This window comes from Pseudopodoces humilis, chromosome 6, assembly GCF_049639895.1.
Source record: "Pseudopodoces humilis isolate 2021_Gansu_Grassland_sample_001 chromosome 6, ASM4963989v1, whole genome shotgun sequence".
In the NCBI taxonomy this organism is placed as follows: Eukaryota; Metazoa; Chordata; class Aves; order Passeriformes; family Paridae; genus Pseudopodoces; species Pseudopodoces humilis.
The window spans coordinates 31,987,021-32,005,316 of NC_142205.1; the positions used below are offsets into that span (position 1 = coordinate 31,987,021).

General features: G+C 38.4%; 1 protein-coding gene across 6 annotated transcripts in view; it reads right to left on the reverse strand.

The window, feature by feature from the left end:
• Positions 1-435: 435 nt before the first annotated feature.
• The window catches only part of STOX2 (storkhead box 2), a 142,024-nt gene continuing 124,163 nt past the window's right edge, over positions 436-18,296 (reverse strand). For all 6 annotated transcript variants that reach the window (XM_088056655.1, XM_088056656.1, XM_088056658.1 and 3 more), the window contains 2 exons: positions 10,384-12,649; positions 436-6,116 (listed from right to left, as the gene is read on the reverse strand). In XM_088056655.1, coding sequence (XP_087912781.1) covers positions 5,921-6,116; positions 10,384-12,649 — 2,462 coding nt within the window. In that variant the 3' untranslated portion in view covers positions 436-5,920. The remainder of the gene's footprint in view (positions 6,117-10,383; positions 12,650-18,296) is intronic.

Genomic DNA, 18,296 nt, shown 5'->3' on the forward strand with positions numbered 1-18,296 from the left:
TTCCTTGCTAGAACCCTCTTCTTGGTATGCACCAAGTCCTCCTTTAGCTCATGAGGATGGAGAGGAGAGTAAAAGAGGGACCTGACACCTGTTGCCCTTGGCATCAGGAGGTCCTAATGGGTGCCTCATTTCCTGGAGCTTGGGTGCATCTCAGCTGGGCACTCACATTCAGTGGAGATCATACTTCCCCTGCAGCTGTCAACTTCATGTCCAGTCTAAGCCAGAAAAAAAATTTCTCCCTTGCACTCTTAATGGCCCAAAGAGTTTTTATAAAGCATAGGGGAACACAGCGAGCTGTTACAGTGTTTGTTTATCTGAGACTTCTGGTTTGCTGTGCAAGGTTTCCTAAGTGAGGGAGTGAAACAGAATGTTAAATGGAAATATAAGTATACTCTCTAAAAACCACCGATGAGTGCAAAGAATCCACTTAGAACATATAACCAAATGTTATTTAATATTTTAAAAAGTAACACAATCCAAAATGGATATTTCACACAACACTACATAAACAACATGAACACAATATTACCATATGGAGGGACTTTCAAATATAGACTTACAAAAATCCCTGTCCTTTTTTTTTCCTTTAAATTATTATACTAAGCATGACAAGTAATCATCATTTACAATATGGTACACTGACACAATAAAAACCATGTTACAAATGTGCTGTTATAAATCAGTAACGTTAGGGAAGACATTTCATGAACTGCAATTATTTCATATGAAATACTATACAATATAAACAGAACATCCATCTTGGATGACCTTTACAGCAACCAGAGACCAAGTAATTTTTAAATTTTTTTTTCAGTGCAAACACATTTATACAAGGCAGTCTTGGCTGCAAAACTCCCTTCTAACATACAGTAAGTCCCACTTGCATTTATTAACTCATTTAAACCTAATGCAACAGCCACATTCAGTCACTCACAGAAAATTACCTGCAGAATTATGATCCCTTTAAACTTAAAATCTCCTCCACACATAAAAGTAACATCTGTGCCAAATACTCCAAGGGCCCTTTCATACTTCTGGGTGGGTATCCTTTGGGTGGCTCTAACCGATAAACAACAGGAGGGCAGTGCACCACATGGAAAATCACCCTTCCGAGGTGGGGCACACTGGCGCTGTCACGGATCCCGGCTGGGTGGCTGTGCATTTCAGCAGGGATTCAGCCCAGGCTGCCCTTCCAGAGCCAGGTGTGTGGCCTTCTGCTCCTTCTCTGCGTTTAGTGTCTCAGGGTGGGGGGAGGAACACGGAAACCCTCAGCTCAGAACTGAGCTTCAATGGAGTTAACGACCCATTCCCATCTCTCTCAGATCCTCGGAGATCAGGGGAGTTATGCCAGATTGACACTTGCATAACTGAAACCAACGTTTAGAGCGCCACTATGAAAGAAGTGTGATAGTCCCGTTTTCTTCTAGCACCAGCTTGGCTTTTGGTGGGTCCACTGCATGTGTCTCATGCAGTAATGATGCACTTTACTTATGCTGGGGGGAACATTTTAGATATATAGCCTTTTTTTTTAAAGAATTTCGTAAAAAATAGAACTTTTCTCTCTAATACTGTACAGTTTTCTTCAGAAGAGCAAAGAGAATTGTAAACTGCGGATATGACACCAGATCAGGAGTGCTATTTGCTTTCTCTGTACAATTTGAACAACTGTGTTGGGAAAAGCACTACAAAATGTATTTGAAAAACAAATTTTTAATTAACATGACTGTTTCTAAAACCACTGCTGCCAGTATGACTGCAAACTTGTTTTTGGAACTGCTAATCCAAAAGTGTCTGCAGGGCCATAAAGTAGTTTCTTACTTAAACAAACTGAATGCATCAAAAGAATAATTTCAGAATATAAACATTAAACACTTTGGTAACTGTTAAACCTACTTCAGTAACTTTAAAAAAGCAACTAGTTAATAAGTTCCTCTACAGACTCTTAGCCTTTGCTTTTTCCAATGGGCCCAAACAAAAAGTAGGGTCAGTGAACTTTGCCTACCTCACAGGCAAGTGCTTCAAGACCCTCAGGCAAAAAGGTGTGATTTAAGTGCAAAGTGTTATCTGCGTTCATGATGGCCTCTGAATACTGGTTTGCTGGTTCTTTTTCCTAATGAAGACTACTGCTGGCAAGCACTTAGGCCACGGTTTTCATTAAAATATTTGTTTTCCAATACATTTTTTTTTTTAAGTTGAGTGAACGTTGTTTCACATATAACAGTCATTTTACAGTGGTCCTGGGAGTCAAATGGCTAATGATTTCTTCTAAATTTTAACTGAAATATTTAAAATGGCAAAAGTAGCTCAACTGATGATTGTATATTAATTTGCATCAGGATAATGGTACTAGGTTTGCTGAAAGGTGTTCATAAATCGGGATTTGTATATAATGCGATCTGCTTAGGTTCAACTGCCACTTTCTTCCTTTGGTTTTTGCAAAAGTCTTTCTTTCTTCCCTCTTGAAAGGTGGCTTGTTGCAGCTGGCTACTTTTCAAAAGCCAGATTAATTTTTCTTGGAAACTTGCCCATGTTCTTTGAACAATAGGCACATACCTCAAGTAGGGACCCTGATACTGCTCCCAGCAACGTAAATTAAAGGCTGTTGGTAATTTCTGTAGGAGCAAATGTTTTAGATGCACACAATCTAGAGACCAGAGTGCATATCATTAAAGGAAGAGCTGTTTTAACACCCTTGCCTGTTCAGAGAAACCATGACGTACTAATGTTGACAAAGATGGAGGCAGAATAGGGCCCCAAGTATCTGAAGGCTGCCAAGAAAATACCCAGAGTGTCTTCTGTTAAACCCCAAACTGTCAATCATATTTCACAGACTGTAGATGTTTCTAATTTGCTAAATTACAAATACATTTTCAAGTTCTACCAGGCAGAAATTTTAGCAGTAACTGGGGAGAGGATGGAAGGTTTCAGCCTCCCTTTCACTTTTATCCCAATTATGCAGCCTTGTCAAAGTCTTTAAGTGACTCATCTGAAAGCCATCTTTTTAACATTGTAGAAGGAAACTGTGGCAATGGAAACATGATGACTTCATATGCAAGCTTTGACACACAAGAGAACGCCATGACCTAATGCTTCAAAGTTTCTAACCTTGCTTTGTACAATACACTTTTCATGTTGCTGCATTTCATCAAATTCATGGAGGTAGTTATATGTGTAAAAAAAATTACCATAAAAGTAACATGTTGTATTATAATAATACATATTAAGTGTGCAAAATGCCGACAGATTTGTGTTGACCCTTTACAGTTGAACACAACACAGATTCAACCTAATCTAACTCTGTAAACCTTTAAATTGATACATTAGAAGAATGATAGATAAGCAACCACATAATACAAGGCTATGATTTCATCAAAGGATTAGGGTGACATAAAGCACTCAAGCTCCACTCTCGTGGTTTTGTTACCAGAACCTCAAGATGGAATTTTCTTATTTTCCATTGTTGATTTTAAAAGGAAAAAAAAAAAAATCAAGATTAGAACGTTTCTATGTGAAACTTCTGTTTACATTCCATATTCCAAGAGTCACATTAATATTGGTACAATGCCATGTCAACATTAATATGACATTTATATTGTCTGCTGGTCTCTGGGAACCTTAGGAAATAACATACTATACAGTTTATAGGTATGTACTGTCACATTTTGTTGGAATTACGTCTTCTGTACAACCAGCTGCCTGCACAAATTCTGATTAGCTTGTGACAAACAATTGTTTCCCCAAAGGTGAAACCTGTTTCTGCTCTTCACATTTTAATACTGCCATTAGTACTTCAGATCATCACTGTAAATTTTTTTACCATTTTGACATTTTTATTTACTGAATCGATACATACTACTGATGCCAGAGCTCCTCTCAGAAACCAAATCACAGTCAGCCACTGCATAGTATATGACAATTCCCCACAAAAACTCTGACTCTACAGTTTGCATGGAATAAGTACGGCTGGAGTTACATATTGAATAATAAGATGCATCATGCAAAGCATTATATGGTAATTAGAGCACATCTTGGAAGGTATGATAAGGCAGAAGGCTAAAGGCCAAGTGACTTTGATAACCAACCAAAAGCACAATAATTTCCTTTATGTGCACTGAAAGGTCTTATTGCTCCTATGAAATGGAAATCATACACTGAAATCAATGAAAACAGACCTGTGCATTGACTGGGTAATCTTGACAGAACTGGAAATCGATTGTGTCCAAAGTTAGAAAGCTGTTTTAGAAGTAAATGAACTATATCCAATGATGTAACATAAGGCTGAATCGTCAGTAAAGACTTCTGATGACAACAGAGAACGTAAGTGAGGCTCAAATGACTTTGTATACAGAGTAATAAATGTCACCAGAACCTGATGAAAATACTGGGTTTCAATATGTACAGTTGGGTTTCATACCTGTGTACGACAAGAGCTAGACAGGGCAAATAACCCTTTTCTGTGAAACAATTTGGGCTGTTGCACATTTTAGTATCTTTGTTATTCTTCCACCAGTTTGTCTATTCTGATAAAAAAGTCAGTTTGTTGCACTACCAGGTTGCACGAGTAACAGAGCAGAATGTGACCCTGTACCTAAAATTACTCTTGGAGTTTAACTATCTGTAGAATTTACTCTGCAGTAATTAGCATAGTACTAATTACATTGAAGTAACAGTTTAGGGAGAGCAATTAGGATGTACCATGTCTGCAGGACTCGGATTTCTACTGCAAACCAAGTGGACACATTGAATTTCTAGAAACTAAGTATGTCCATAAAATGCTAAATTGCAAATAACATCCACTGAATAAAAAGGCCAGAAGTTTATAATTCTCTAAATTTTGTTCTCTGATAATCATTACACTGTATGCTATTTTTAATAGCCTAATTTAGGCACTCTATTTAATAAGCTACATAAAATAGATTTATGTCCTTCCACTAGAAAGAAATCAATTCTTCAGGCCATACTTGTCATTTATATCATAAAGGATATTTTTGTTCAAAGAAATTAGTTATCCTGATTCCTATATTAATGGCAAGTTGCAATACCAGAAGTGACACGAGAATTAATTATCTTATTTTAAAATAAGTGAATTATATTGAATACATTTAATATATTTTGTGTCACTCCACAAATTGTGGCTCCATGACAGTTAACATCTTTCCCTTCCCTCCCCACTCCCCACTCTATGCAAAGGCCCACCTCCTCACCAGTGACTATGGAAGGTCAAGTAGCAAGTCTCATTAAGTAAACACCTCTCATGTTTTTGAAACAAATGGAGGAGCCACCTCCCTTCCCACCCTCCATATCTGGAAAAAAAGCAAATCAAAACAAACCTCAAACCTTTTACTTGCTTAACCAGGTATTTGCAAAATTGTGTCACAAAAATGCACAGTGAAAATGACTGATTAGTATTAATTCACATATAGAGCTGAGGTCGTGACTTGTCATGTTTGGCATTGTTTTTCCTCATGGTGATCCTGGCTGGTTACTTTCAGCAGTGGCTCAGTTTTCGAAGAAAAAAATGATGAACTCTGCAGCAGAGTTTGGCCTCTGACCAGGGGCATCACACATCTGTGGCATTTTTTTAAATGAAGTTGGCAACTGCATGGACATTGAAAATGCAGATTACACTTACAGTGTCTAGACTTTCATATATGTGCTCAGTTACAATTAAGTGAAGCAAAAAGTGTACATATTATCCCTACTGCTATTCTGTTGCTACAGAGCCGCAAATGTGAAAAGCAATACCTTGAAATAAATACTTCTTTGTTGCCCCTAGTCTACATAGCAGCACAGTTTAAGTGAACACTAAAACTGTGGTTGAGATGCTTGTTTTATTTTTCCCCAAAGATGTAAACATCAGTCCCAGTGTCGTAAACTTTGCTGTATAGGATGAGACAGACGATCTGAGGCAGGCTGACTATCAGACACTAGTGACAGAAGCTTGCAGGCAGTTACCAGGTTTCTGCAGTTTCTCAGCTTCACTCGTGGGTGGGTCTGCAGTGGCTCGGAAGTTGAACGTTGGTCCTGCACCACCATGTGCAGGGCTCAGAGCAGGGTTCTGACGTCTGTTGCTTTCAACAATACTTGAAGTGTTGGATGCCAGGCTCTCACGAGTACTGGAATGGAAAAGAAATATATATACACACTCATATATGACATGCCTATATATCTATTGACCAGACAGGAAAGGAGAACAGAGTGTTTTATAATAGGTTTCCTGTGTTTGTATGTAATGTCACGTCAATGAATCATTTAATTTTGACAGTACACATATGTTCCTCCAAAATGTGTCCCAGGTGCTCAGCAGTCATCATACCGTAACACAGGTATTGCACTAAGCACAGCTGAGACTGTCACACAAACTGTAAGCTGAACCAGTATCAAGCATCTGGATTTTTCACTCAAGGAAACAGTTTCCATCTTGCACTTGGAATGTGCTAGTTTTCCTGACTGGTGCAGTTTTGCACAAAACTAGCTTCATAAAATCAGCTCAGTGACTAGGCAGAGCTAGGACAGCAATCATATAACACAGCATACTCCACTGTCTCCTCTTCTACCTATGTTTTTGTACACAAAGTATTAAATAAAAGTTTTACTTTACATTAAATCCTCGATGCCTCTAAGTGCAACACTTCAATTTTGCTTTGCAGCTGAGATGATTGCAACTTACCAAGATAATGAGAAATCTTAACTGGCTGGTCTGTGATCTTGCCCTGGACAACAACTAGTGCTGCTATTTCATTCAGAAAACGGACAATGTTCCTTTAGTTCTAGTATATCATTTAACCACAAGAGTGACAGGACACTAAACACTTTTAAAGATTAAGCCTTTTAATGATACATCTAACTATGAATGCAGAGCAGCTTGTATTTTAGTCTACAGCTTTTAAAAAGCTCAGCCATGACATGCTAAGGCTACTTTTACCAGTACTGCTGGTTTTGTTGTCTTTACACTATTAAATCATTTTTCATCTCTAAATAATGTGTGCCTGTTCAGGAACAGATTTGTTTTCGAACATCCATGTGGCCCCCTGGTCATGTATCCTTCACCTGTACCCCTACTTCTTTGTAAAATGACATCACCACTTGCTATGGAGATGTTTAAAAAATACATCTAGAGGACTGAATCCAGTTATCAAATAAGCACTAAAAACAAGAATACTAATGACAAAAGTTTCATAGTCAGTTTAAAGTCAACCTAAATTTACCTGCTACTGAAAGGGGTAGCTCTTGCCTGCCTTGTGTGGATTTGACCCTGCCACATGTTTCTGTTGCTTCCCTGACTAAGCCTTGCAGGCAGCCAGACAGATCAGGGACCGCTCTCAGTTAAATACTAGCCCTAAAAAAAAAAAAGATTAGTGCTATCATCAAGGGAAGAGCAGGGATGCACAGCTTTAGATGTGGCAGGGGAGAAATGTGTCGATGCATGGCATAGGGGAAGGAAAAAACTTTTCCTAGTCACAGGGCAGATTTAAATAATCTTAAACTGACTGAGGCTGGAAAATCAATGAGCCTTTTAGGAAAACTCTCATAGATCTTTTAAACTGGTCAAAATGGATGGTACTGATATTCTTCTGCCAATGATTGTTTTAATTTCCATAGCTCCAAAGAGCTATGATGGGTGACACACATAGTAAATGATTCCTGTGAGCTGCAATGATGTATGGTGCACTTGTCTTGCTTATTTTTTAACTCCTCTCCCTCTGCTTTTTAATGAAAATAGATCTTAGTTTTCAGAGATGATTTAGTACTGTATTATTCTTTATGGGACCACCAATTCCAGATCTTCAGACATGCTCAACTGGTATTACAAACTGACCATTACAACATGTATACACAAAAATTGCATTGAAAATTTTGCATGCAGAGTAATGCCAAAAATAGCTTTCTTTAGGTAACAAAGGAGCAACAGTATTATAAAAGCCCTAAAAATAAAGGAATAAAATTAATCTTGACAGCTAGTATTTGCTATATATGACTTGCATAAAAGCAATGCATGAAATATTGAGGCTTTTTTTCCCAATGGTGATTAATATGTTCACACATTTTGCACACAAATACTTTGGAAGTCAAATGACCATTGCAAATCTCTTTAACTGCAGCCATTTCTTTCTGAATTTTTTTACTGTCCTTTTTTAAATTTATCAGACTTTAAAAACATATTTTACTTTTTTATAGTGTGAAATTGGTATTTGATTCCCCTAACAACATTGCATACTTCAGTTTGAATGGAAAGATACCACCCTACCCCAGGAAGCAGAGTTACATCATCAGTGGAGGTCAGAAGAATATACCTGAGGAACATTACCATATGCATGACCTGTTCTTATATTCTTCCCATGGCATCTGCTACAAGACACTGTCACACCTAGCTGAATCTTACCAGATAGATGCTGGATGGCTATTTTGTATTTCCTGGAAAAGGGCTGTGGAGTACATTTTTTATTATAAGGCAGGATAATAATAACATGGTACTTTTTAGCCAAAGTTGCTCATCTGTTTCCTTTTTGATTTAAACAAAGTGGTATAACATCACTAAATCCAGTATGCTCAATACATCCTATTCTCTTGCTAGCTAAATTTAACATAAAACAGAAATTTCAGCTTTTGTGTAAATAATTAGGGAAGAAAGTGTCTATGATTGCATTAATCAGAAACACAAGTTTGATATTCAGCTAGCATACAAAAGAGTATTCCAAGAACTGATTTTTAATCCAGTTGATATCTTATCCCGGAGGTGGCTCTCATGCTGTACTGAGTGAGACAGGCTGAGCAAGAAGCAAACACCACAACATGCTCCCCCACAAAAACTGACTCTAAGTATAGCACTTCAACTACTGGAAGAGATCACATTTTAAAAAGAAAAGTGCAAATAGTTTAATACAACAGTTCTATGTGAGAAAGATGTCAGGCATCTGCAGAACAATCAATAACAGAAAGCCTTCTCAAGCTTCTTTTTTAGAGTGGACTCAGTGTTAGAGGCATGATTTACTCAAATTATTTTTCAGGTTTTCTACTCAGAAAAAATATACATTCTCTAGAAGCCTGCTGTAGTTCGATACATCACTGCAAGCTGCATCAGGCTCACTAATTTCTGTCATGTCATTAACATAAGTGGGAGTAAACATCAAATCCAAAGGAATTTCATCCAGAGTGACAGGACTTCAACTGAAAATGAAATTTTCAACTGAAAATGAAATGAATAGTCCTGTGTAGAAAAAGGAAATCCTTCACATGCCTTTCTGAGAGCCTTTTCTATAGATGTAAAAAATATATATATATACTTCTGAGGAACAAGAACACCATTTACAAGGGAAAATAAAACAGTGACAGAAAAAACCAAAAAACCCCATTTTTTTCACATAATACAAAAATCAGTCTTGGAGGTTTTATTTTTAAATACAGGCAATAAATAATTTAAGCTTAAGTAGGCCACTCTAAGAAAACTACTACTGTAAATTATTTCTGTGTTCTTAAGAGTTATTGTTCTGAAGTCTGATGAGTTCCTATGCAGGCCAAACAAAACTGGTCATGCTCCATTCCATCAAGGACCTAGGACTGCCAAAAGTCAAACAGACAACGAAGAAGGCTGGCGTAAATGATTCCTAACCTGGAAATGAACTTGTGAATTCTCCAGGGCAGGGAATGCACCAACTCTCTCCTCCCTACACTTTTAAGACTTCTAGCACATTGAGGCTTCCACGATTCCTGATATCTCTGAAATAGTAATTACTAACCAGCACCACCACACATCAACATCTGGACTCTTTTCCCAAGTATCTTAGACAAGGCACCTCTCTCTCAGCAGTGTTAAGTCACACCTGAAGTTCAAACATCCTAAGCACTTTTAACTTGTATGGGGTGTAGCTACTCTAGTCTCACCAGTTTGAAATGGTGACTAGATACACTTTCAAAATTTTTGAAGAAAACAAACAGGAAGCCCGAACACAAAATAGTATAATTTGTTTTCCTTTTTGTCTGAGCCAAAGGTTATGCCACCTGGTCATGCCTAGTCTTTCCATTAGTTTGATGGATTAGGCTGATGGTATCTTAGAGGGAAAGGGAAGAGTATGCAGGAGCTCATCCCTTTTATTCTAAAGCAAATACAAATTTAATACAGAAAAAAAATGATACAGGGAGGCTTTCAGCAAACAGAAAATGAACTAACACAGAGTCAATGCCGCAAATGGTCACTGGTTTCTTACTGTATGGTGGGAAACTCACACATCTGAATAGAGGATTCCAGGGCTGTAGAAAAAACAGTCTGAAAATGTGTGCCTTTTTTTAATACAGCCCTACATTCTATCTCCAATATCACACACCCATAAAACCATAAATGGAACTTCCTAGTCTGTAAAGCTGCAATGAATGTGACAGTCCTACCGTGGAGAGTTGAACCCGCTGTCCACAGTAATGCTGCTGCTGTCCATGCTGTCCAGGCGGGCTGAGTGGGTGGCCCTCTGGTTGTTGCTATTTTCTGTTTCCTTTGGGGTGAGAAGAGTAAGGTTTTTCTCAAACTTTCGCTGTAGATCCCTTTCCTTTTCTCTCTCTAGGAGCCATTGCATCGTACCAACATCATCCCTGTTTTTTTCTTCCTCGGCATTTTTGTTGGTTCCTTCCTCTGAGTCATCATCATCAGATACGTTGTAGTAGTCAAAAGAGGCCTCCTGGTTCCCGGTTGTCTCTTGCTGTCTCTGAGAAACAGGCATGACTTGTGTGACTGAGGTTACCATCGCTTGTTCAAGTTTCTCACATCTGACAGGCAATGTGTCAGAGGGGGTTTTTTGATGGGGCTTTAGCAGAGGTGTATTAGACTTATGATAACTATTCACAGAAAGAGTGTTGTGCAGAGGCTTAAAGAGTGTATCCTTGCTGAATATTTCTTTCCTTTTATCAAGGCTGCTTGACTCAGTGCTATGGTGTTGAACCAGCCGCCCGTTAGCTATCACCTCTGGAGTTTGGCCAGCGATCACTGAACCACTGCTTGGGCCCTTTGGGGACTCCTCCTTGTGCACCCCAGGCTCCCTAGCAATATGTTGAGACTGTCTTTCTGTGGGAGCCATTTTTTTTAGCCCATCTGTCCCTGTTAGTGTATCATGATCCTCTTTATTCTTTCCCAGTGGTGATGGAGCAGTAAGCACAGTCTCACTGGATGTGTTGCACTGAAAATAGTCATCAACTGCAGATTTTGTTGTGCAGGAGTTGAGCTCACTATATGATGGCAAATTGTCTGTAGGCTTGCCTTGTTCCAATAGGCTACAAGAACTGGGGGTCTCTACACTGCCACCGGCTATTTCAGGGATGCAAGTCTCTTTGTAGCTTGCAGATGAAATCAGAGCCCTTTGATGACTGAGCGACTGAGATGGCCTTAAGGTACTATCATCAATGTAGGTTTGGCTAGTTGTTTGGTCATCTGGGCTACAACCTTCACCTATATCTTCAGGTGTGCCTAAAGTAGCTGAGCCCAGAGGTCCCTTGGAGTTATCCATGGATCTAGACCTTTCTTTAGCTTTACTGGACCGCTCATTCCTTGATCTTCTATCCTGTGTATGGCTGTGGCTCCGATGGACCTTGGAATGGGAGCTTCCCCTGGAAGGTTCAGGGAAAGGCATTTCAGTTCTTCTTTTGGCCAGTTCACCAGACACATCCCACTCTGGTGTCATGGGAAAGTGAGATTCAATCATGTTAGGATTGCTGTGCATTATATAATTATCTCCCTTGTGTTCTATTATAAAACAGCCTTCCCGTGGTGATCGAGTCAAGGGATCATAGAACTCATACTCCCTTTCAGCAGGTATATCCAAATGAGAACCATCTGATGGGTCTCCTTTGGATACCCGGGTCTTGCTGTGCGACCTCGATTTCCCATGAGATTTTCTGTGATTCCTACTCTTTTTACTTCGTCCACTGTGGTGAGCTGAAGACCCTGCTTTGCTTCGTTGAGCTTTTTCTTCTTCAAGTTTCTTCATTAGTGCAGTGTGTCTCATGACATTTTCCACAGTCAAGTCTGGATTAATGCGCCTAATAATCTCCATTTCTACCTCTCTAGGTATAGTGGTAGGGGTGTCCTCGTCCCTTAGCGGCCACTCCTCTGGAGGAAACTGGGCAGAGAAATTTGCCAACTGTTTGGTCTTATCCTTCTTAAAACTTAATCGGAATAATTTGAGTCCAAATTTCTTAGACTGCTTTTCTACATCCTTAGGCTTTGTGAGTGTCTCTGATTTATATGAAAAATTGACAGTACTTTTACTTTTCTCAGTAGGTGGGACCTGACATAATGAAGGAGGACAGTATGAGTCTTTACAGTCTTTTGCTGATTTCCTCTGTAGGGTAGATGCATGCATGCTGTGCATGTCTTCTCTGCAACAATGGCAGGAGTCGCAGTGGTTTTTGGGTAGTGTTCGGTCCCTGACACACCCCGAGGTGGAGGGAGTTATAGTTCCTTGCTGTGGAGAGGTACATTGAGACCTGTCAGGTATCCTCTCATCCAAATGGTACCATTTACTGTTAGTTCTTATGAGAGATGGTGTTATAAAGTAAGTCTGTGGGGTTACAATGAAATAACCATCCGGAGTTGGGTATATTTTCCTCTCCCGTACAAGCATATTCAAAGTATGTCGAAGGATTTCTGGACTGGGTGTTGGAACGCCTAGAAATAATAGTAAACACATATCAGGAAGTGCATAAAACTGTGTAGGACTCTCTGGTTTCCCCCCTCCCCAACAAAAAGCTAGTTTTTCCAATGTGCAAGCTGGAATATGCTGAACAAACAACTCCAGTAAAGCATTTTGTTAGGCATTCTCTTCTCTGTTTATTTCTCCACTTATCTCCTATACTTCAGACATATCAATTATTAATTAAATAGCAGGCCATTAATAAAGTGCTAAAAAAAAAAACCCAAGAGAATTTCGAGTCACTTCCAATGCGCAGGTGACCTTAAGCTACACGATGGAATCACTGAAAATCAGAGTGTCAAGGGAAATATTCTACTTTTATTCTTCTTCCAATGAAGTATTTATATCCAAATTCACCAGAACTATTCTTATAATGCCTTGTCACATATAAAGCAGTAGTTATTTGCTACTTTGGATGCCTAAGCAGTTTTTCCAACAGAATACTACACAGAAAAAGAAAAAAAAAAAAGCAGGTCCTCAAACTGTCCCTTTATCACAAACCTGATTTAACTGATTTGCTCTCCCATTAAAATATGTTTCCACTACATCAGCTGCTCCAAAACAGAGACATCCTGAATGATACAGTTCATCTTACCCAGCAAGTTTTTTCCATTAGGCTCGAAGTTACAGATTTTGCTCTCAAAAATTTGCTTCTCAGAGTTCCTTGTCCTTTAGGTGAGATGCAAAGGACACTAAGTGCATGTATGGCATACTGAGAGAGGGACAAGTATGACCACCCTACATCAATGGCATATGGTAGACTTGGCATTGCGAGCCAGATCCTTCCCATTACCAGTGCACCTGCTGGATTCAGTGGTGCTTGACCAAGTCTTCAGTACTTTATTAGATAAAACACTAAGTTGGCATGTTGTGTATAGAAGTTCCATCTAGAGCTAAGGAAAAACAACTTTAGTTCACAAATTAGTTTTAAAAAGTCTGTTTATGCTGAATAAAAAATTAAAATAATTCCATGTCATCAGTGGAAAAAGCTATCTTCAATCAATACATTTTGTTTCACTAAAATGTATTTTAATTCTGAGTACTGGTTTACATTGTTAGAACTATAGACTTTTTTGCAAAGGCTGGGATGATCTATTTTAAACATAAAAAGTTAATATTATTTATTCTGGGTCTTAGTTTTAAACAAAAGTAATTAAAAAAAAAAAAGAATCAGAGAGCAACTTAAGTTGGAAGATAACTCATGAATTCATCTGGTCAGCACTCAAATCCTGGCCAATTTAGATGAGGTTGGACAGGACCTTGTCAAGTCAAACTCAGTCTTGAAGAATAGAATTTCAGTGCATCCAAAAACATTTCAGTGAAGCATATGCTTTTTTACAAAAACACTTCATGGAGAAATCTCAGCTGGGATACCTGCCACAAACACAGTATTTCCAGGAGCACACAGCATCTGGTCACCAACTCTCCTCCAACACGTCAAAGGTTGGAGCCTGCAAGCTCACTGATGTCCTTGTGACAGCAACACCCATTAAAAGCAACAAGAAAAAGAATTTGTACTAATTCCTTAACTCATCCTCTTTCTTGCAACTGGGTTGGAGGCAACATATTCTTATGTCTGACTCAGAGTGTTGTTTGAACTTAGTGACAAGACCATACTACTCATATCCATTCCTAAAATCTTAAAATGGAAACAGCAAAGGGTTAGGAACAACATGGACATGAGTGAAAGCGGTTACAGCACAGAAAGCACCAAGGAGAAATACACAGGGACATGTGCTGGTTTTGACTGGGGTAGAGTTAATATAGTTCATGCACAGTCCATGGAGCTGAAATATTGGGGCCACTTTGGATGCAGGAAGTGAGAGGTCAATACAGGATATAATTTGAGAGCATAAATGAGAATGAAAATTAGGAAAAAAATATGGAGAATCAGGAGCTTGCATTTCCTCTCCTTTTCATGCAGGTGTCCACAATTTCTGTAATAATCTGAGCGAGAGTAACAAAGACCCCCAGAACCTCTAAATGAGTTAACATGCCGGAAACAGCAACAGGTGGGAAAAGATGAAATCCTGAGAGCTGGGGAAAAAAATGGACTATTTATCCTTAGCCCAGAATTCTGAATCTCTCTAGACTGAAGTAAACAATATGTGAGCTTCTTCTGGATTATGAGAAAAAGCAGGCTGCTGTCTGCATGAGCTTTTGATAGCACACAGGAACATCAAGAGTGGTTTCATTCCCTGTAATAATAACCAGTGGTCATCTAACTCTTCATTCCTGCAGTGGAGCTGCTGTATCTGCTTGGCCAATGCCACCCCTTTGACATGATGACTTGCATCATGACAAGAGGTGGATGACCGCAAAACTCAAGCTCATTTGTTTCTCCATCCTGTGCTGAATACACCCTTGCAGGGTCTAATCATGGTCCAGCTCAGGTGCACTTGGCTCTGCAGCAGCCAACCAACCTCTGTTCCTTCCTCTACATGAACAACCTGTCCCATCCACTGCACTTTTCAGAAGCTTGCAAGTAAAGACTTCAACATGTACTTACCTTTGTGAGAACCTAGTTCTTCATCCTTATTTTACTAAAAAGACTTTTAACATACTGTTTCAAAAATGTCACAACACAAATAAAAGGGATGAAAGTATTTCTCCTGGGAGCTTAAAGAAATGTTAGGGAAAGAGACTGAAATGGATGTACTGATGTTTAACAGCAATTTAGGCAGAAATCCACTGCAAATACATGGTAAAAATAATAATGCTTATTTTTCACCCAGTAAACCATAAGGGCTACAATGTATTGGGTGAGTGTTTAAACACTGGATGCACAGTAGTTACATTAATTGAGTAACTCCTGTGAATGGAGAATGTGCAGATAAACACCAAGGGAAAAAAAATTAGCATGCCAGGCAGTCAATGATGCTGTAAAGTTAATTGTGTCAGCCTTCTCTCTGGAGTTGAAGCCTATCATTTTTATCACTCCCAGCATACAGTCCGGGCTGTGGTTCACTAAGCTAGCAGTGATGACAGCAGATACAGATCTTGGAAGCTCAGCACTGTCAGCTAAGAGTAACTATGGGTTTTATTCCAAGTTCTTTTAGGTACTTATAAAAACAGAAACAGACCCAAACTCAGCTTAGGCTTTCCTCTGTGGCCAACAGGAGCAATGATATTAAAAAAGGAACAATGGGATCCAGAGTGAATACAGATTTCTTGGCTCCCTCAAGACTTTCCTCTTTAAAGCAATCTGCCCACATAATGTCTATACACGACCTACCCCCCTGCATTCAAAGGTCTCCTTATGGTCTCCCTTCCTCCATTAAATAAGAACAAGGGAAAAAACCCAGTGGCTTACAGATTCTAGCCCATAAAATATTGCATGACAGCAGTGGTGTTATTTAAGATTATGTAGTCGTTTAATAATTCAAAAGCAGAAACTGTCTGGACACTGAATCATCAGACATGTACATTTTCTGTATCTCAAGAGAGTCTACTATGCCATCCAGTGAGCTTCCAGACAGAAGATTATGTCTTGTTTGCTGCTCACAAAGCACACTGACCTAGAGTGAACTCAGTTAATGTAAGACACTTCTTTTAAGTGCTACACATATAATTCATATATTTAAAGAGTGAAGTTATAAAGGTGATTGTCAGAGGAATTTGCCAGCTTTCAGAAAACCGCTTGCTTCAAAAGCAACCTAGGAGAATACACAAGTATTTTCTACACCGAAATTCTGAATGTCTTAAAATTATTTAAACATGTATATGGACAAAATTGAGGAGGCAAAAAAAAAGACAAATATCCTTTTTAAAGGCAGGACAGACTAAGGCTTGATGTTGTCTTCTTCCAGGTTCATACAAATAAGAGGGTCTGGTTACCAAACAGAGAACAGGGGTTACATTCTTAGCTCCTTATACTGGATTTCAAAGATTTACATTTAATGTATGGGATTTAAACCATGGTCAATAAATTACAAAGTAGGGCTGTACAACCATTTCATTGTTTAAGTTAGAATAATGGAAGCACATGCAGGAGCAGCTCTCTTGCTTCTTTAAAAATCTGACAAATAACGAAAACCACAAATAAGATGTGCATTATCAATACAAACTTTTTGAATAAAATAAATTCATGAAAAATACATCTGAAGTAGTACTTAAATGGTGTTAAATCTGCTAAAATGATTTTCTCCTGAGCTGATGCTAAGGCTTAACAAGGGATAAAAGAAATACTCTGATTGGCTCATGAAATACTAGTTAAAGATGTGGAGTGGTTGCTATGTGATGTTATAAATAATTAGCATACCTTATTTCAGATAGAGCCATGGCCCAGATTCATGCCTGCACAATGGCTCAGCAAACTAGAGGGCTAGACAGCAACTGTAAGACCCTGCACTACAGAAAAGGTTTTATTATTCTTAGGCACATTTGAGAATAGCATCTGGGGTCTTAGGAAATTTATCTTCACCATGAAACTCAGTGAAGCATCTGTTCATTAAAGCACAAACAACACAGGCAGACAAGTGCTGCTACAAGAGGAGATACGGAGAGGTTATGTGATAATAACAGACACATCTACAGTGGCAATGCTCTTCTCTCCCTCAGAGCATCAGCACCTACTTAGGAAAAATAAACTATCAGAATATGAGAGGACATCAGGTATTTTACAGTAGCCACAAAGAATACAGATACTCAAAGTGCTACAGCTGATTTATTATAGGGGTTTGGGCAAAAGTGAAAAGTGTCATCATAAGAAGTTCTATTTATTGGAAAGGAGAAAATTTTTTGATAATCCTCATGCACTGAGAGAACATGTACACTTCCTATGTTAAATATGTCATGGGTGGGAGAGAAAGGCATTTCTCTAGAGAAGGAGAAAAAAATCGGGCAACAAAGGGTGCATTTTTTTTCCTTCAAATAATTTTCTCTACATTTTGGGAAGTGAGGTTATCTTTTTTTTTTTTTTAATCTCATGTGAGAAATTCACATGTTAATGGCTAGTGGGGAAAAAAAAAAAGGCAGCAAGAGACTATGTGCTAACTTGCCTCAGGCTTCGTCTGAGCAACGTCTACAAAATAATCCAGCCTATTGAATTATTTTTCATGTTTGGTTCTGTCTAACAAGAATAGCACAACACACCAAGTGAACTATAATCATGCTCCCAGGAAACTCAAGGGATGCCACCAATAAATTAGCATTTCGACCATGCAACAATGTTTATATAAAAATATTGATAAAATAATTGAAAAAATACTTGCAATTTATGAAATTCTTCTAGTACATAACATACATAAAAATGATAACTTGGGGGAAAAAAAAATCATCAAAATGAATTAAAAGAATTACCATATGAGCTGTGCCTTCTTTGAACTCTAACCCTTACAATTTTTACCACTATTTTCAAAATCAGCCTGATAAACAAAACTACAAATAGGGAGAGAAAGCCAGTATTTACAAAATATGCTTGCAGTATTTTTTTCAAAGTGCAATTATTAAATGTCAGATAGAATTGTTTATTCCAAACACAGCTCTCAATTAAGATTTATATTTTAAATTCTCAGAACTCAGTATCAGTTATAGCAAAAGACATGTAAATTTCAAGGCTTTAAGTAACTCTTGCTCTAAAATGTAAGCAAAAAAAATTCCAGACATCAAAACATGGCTATG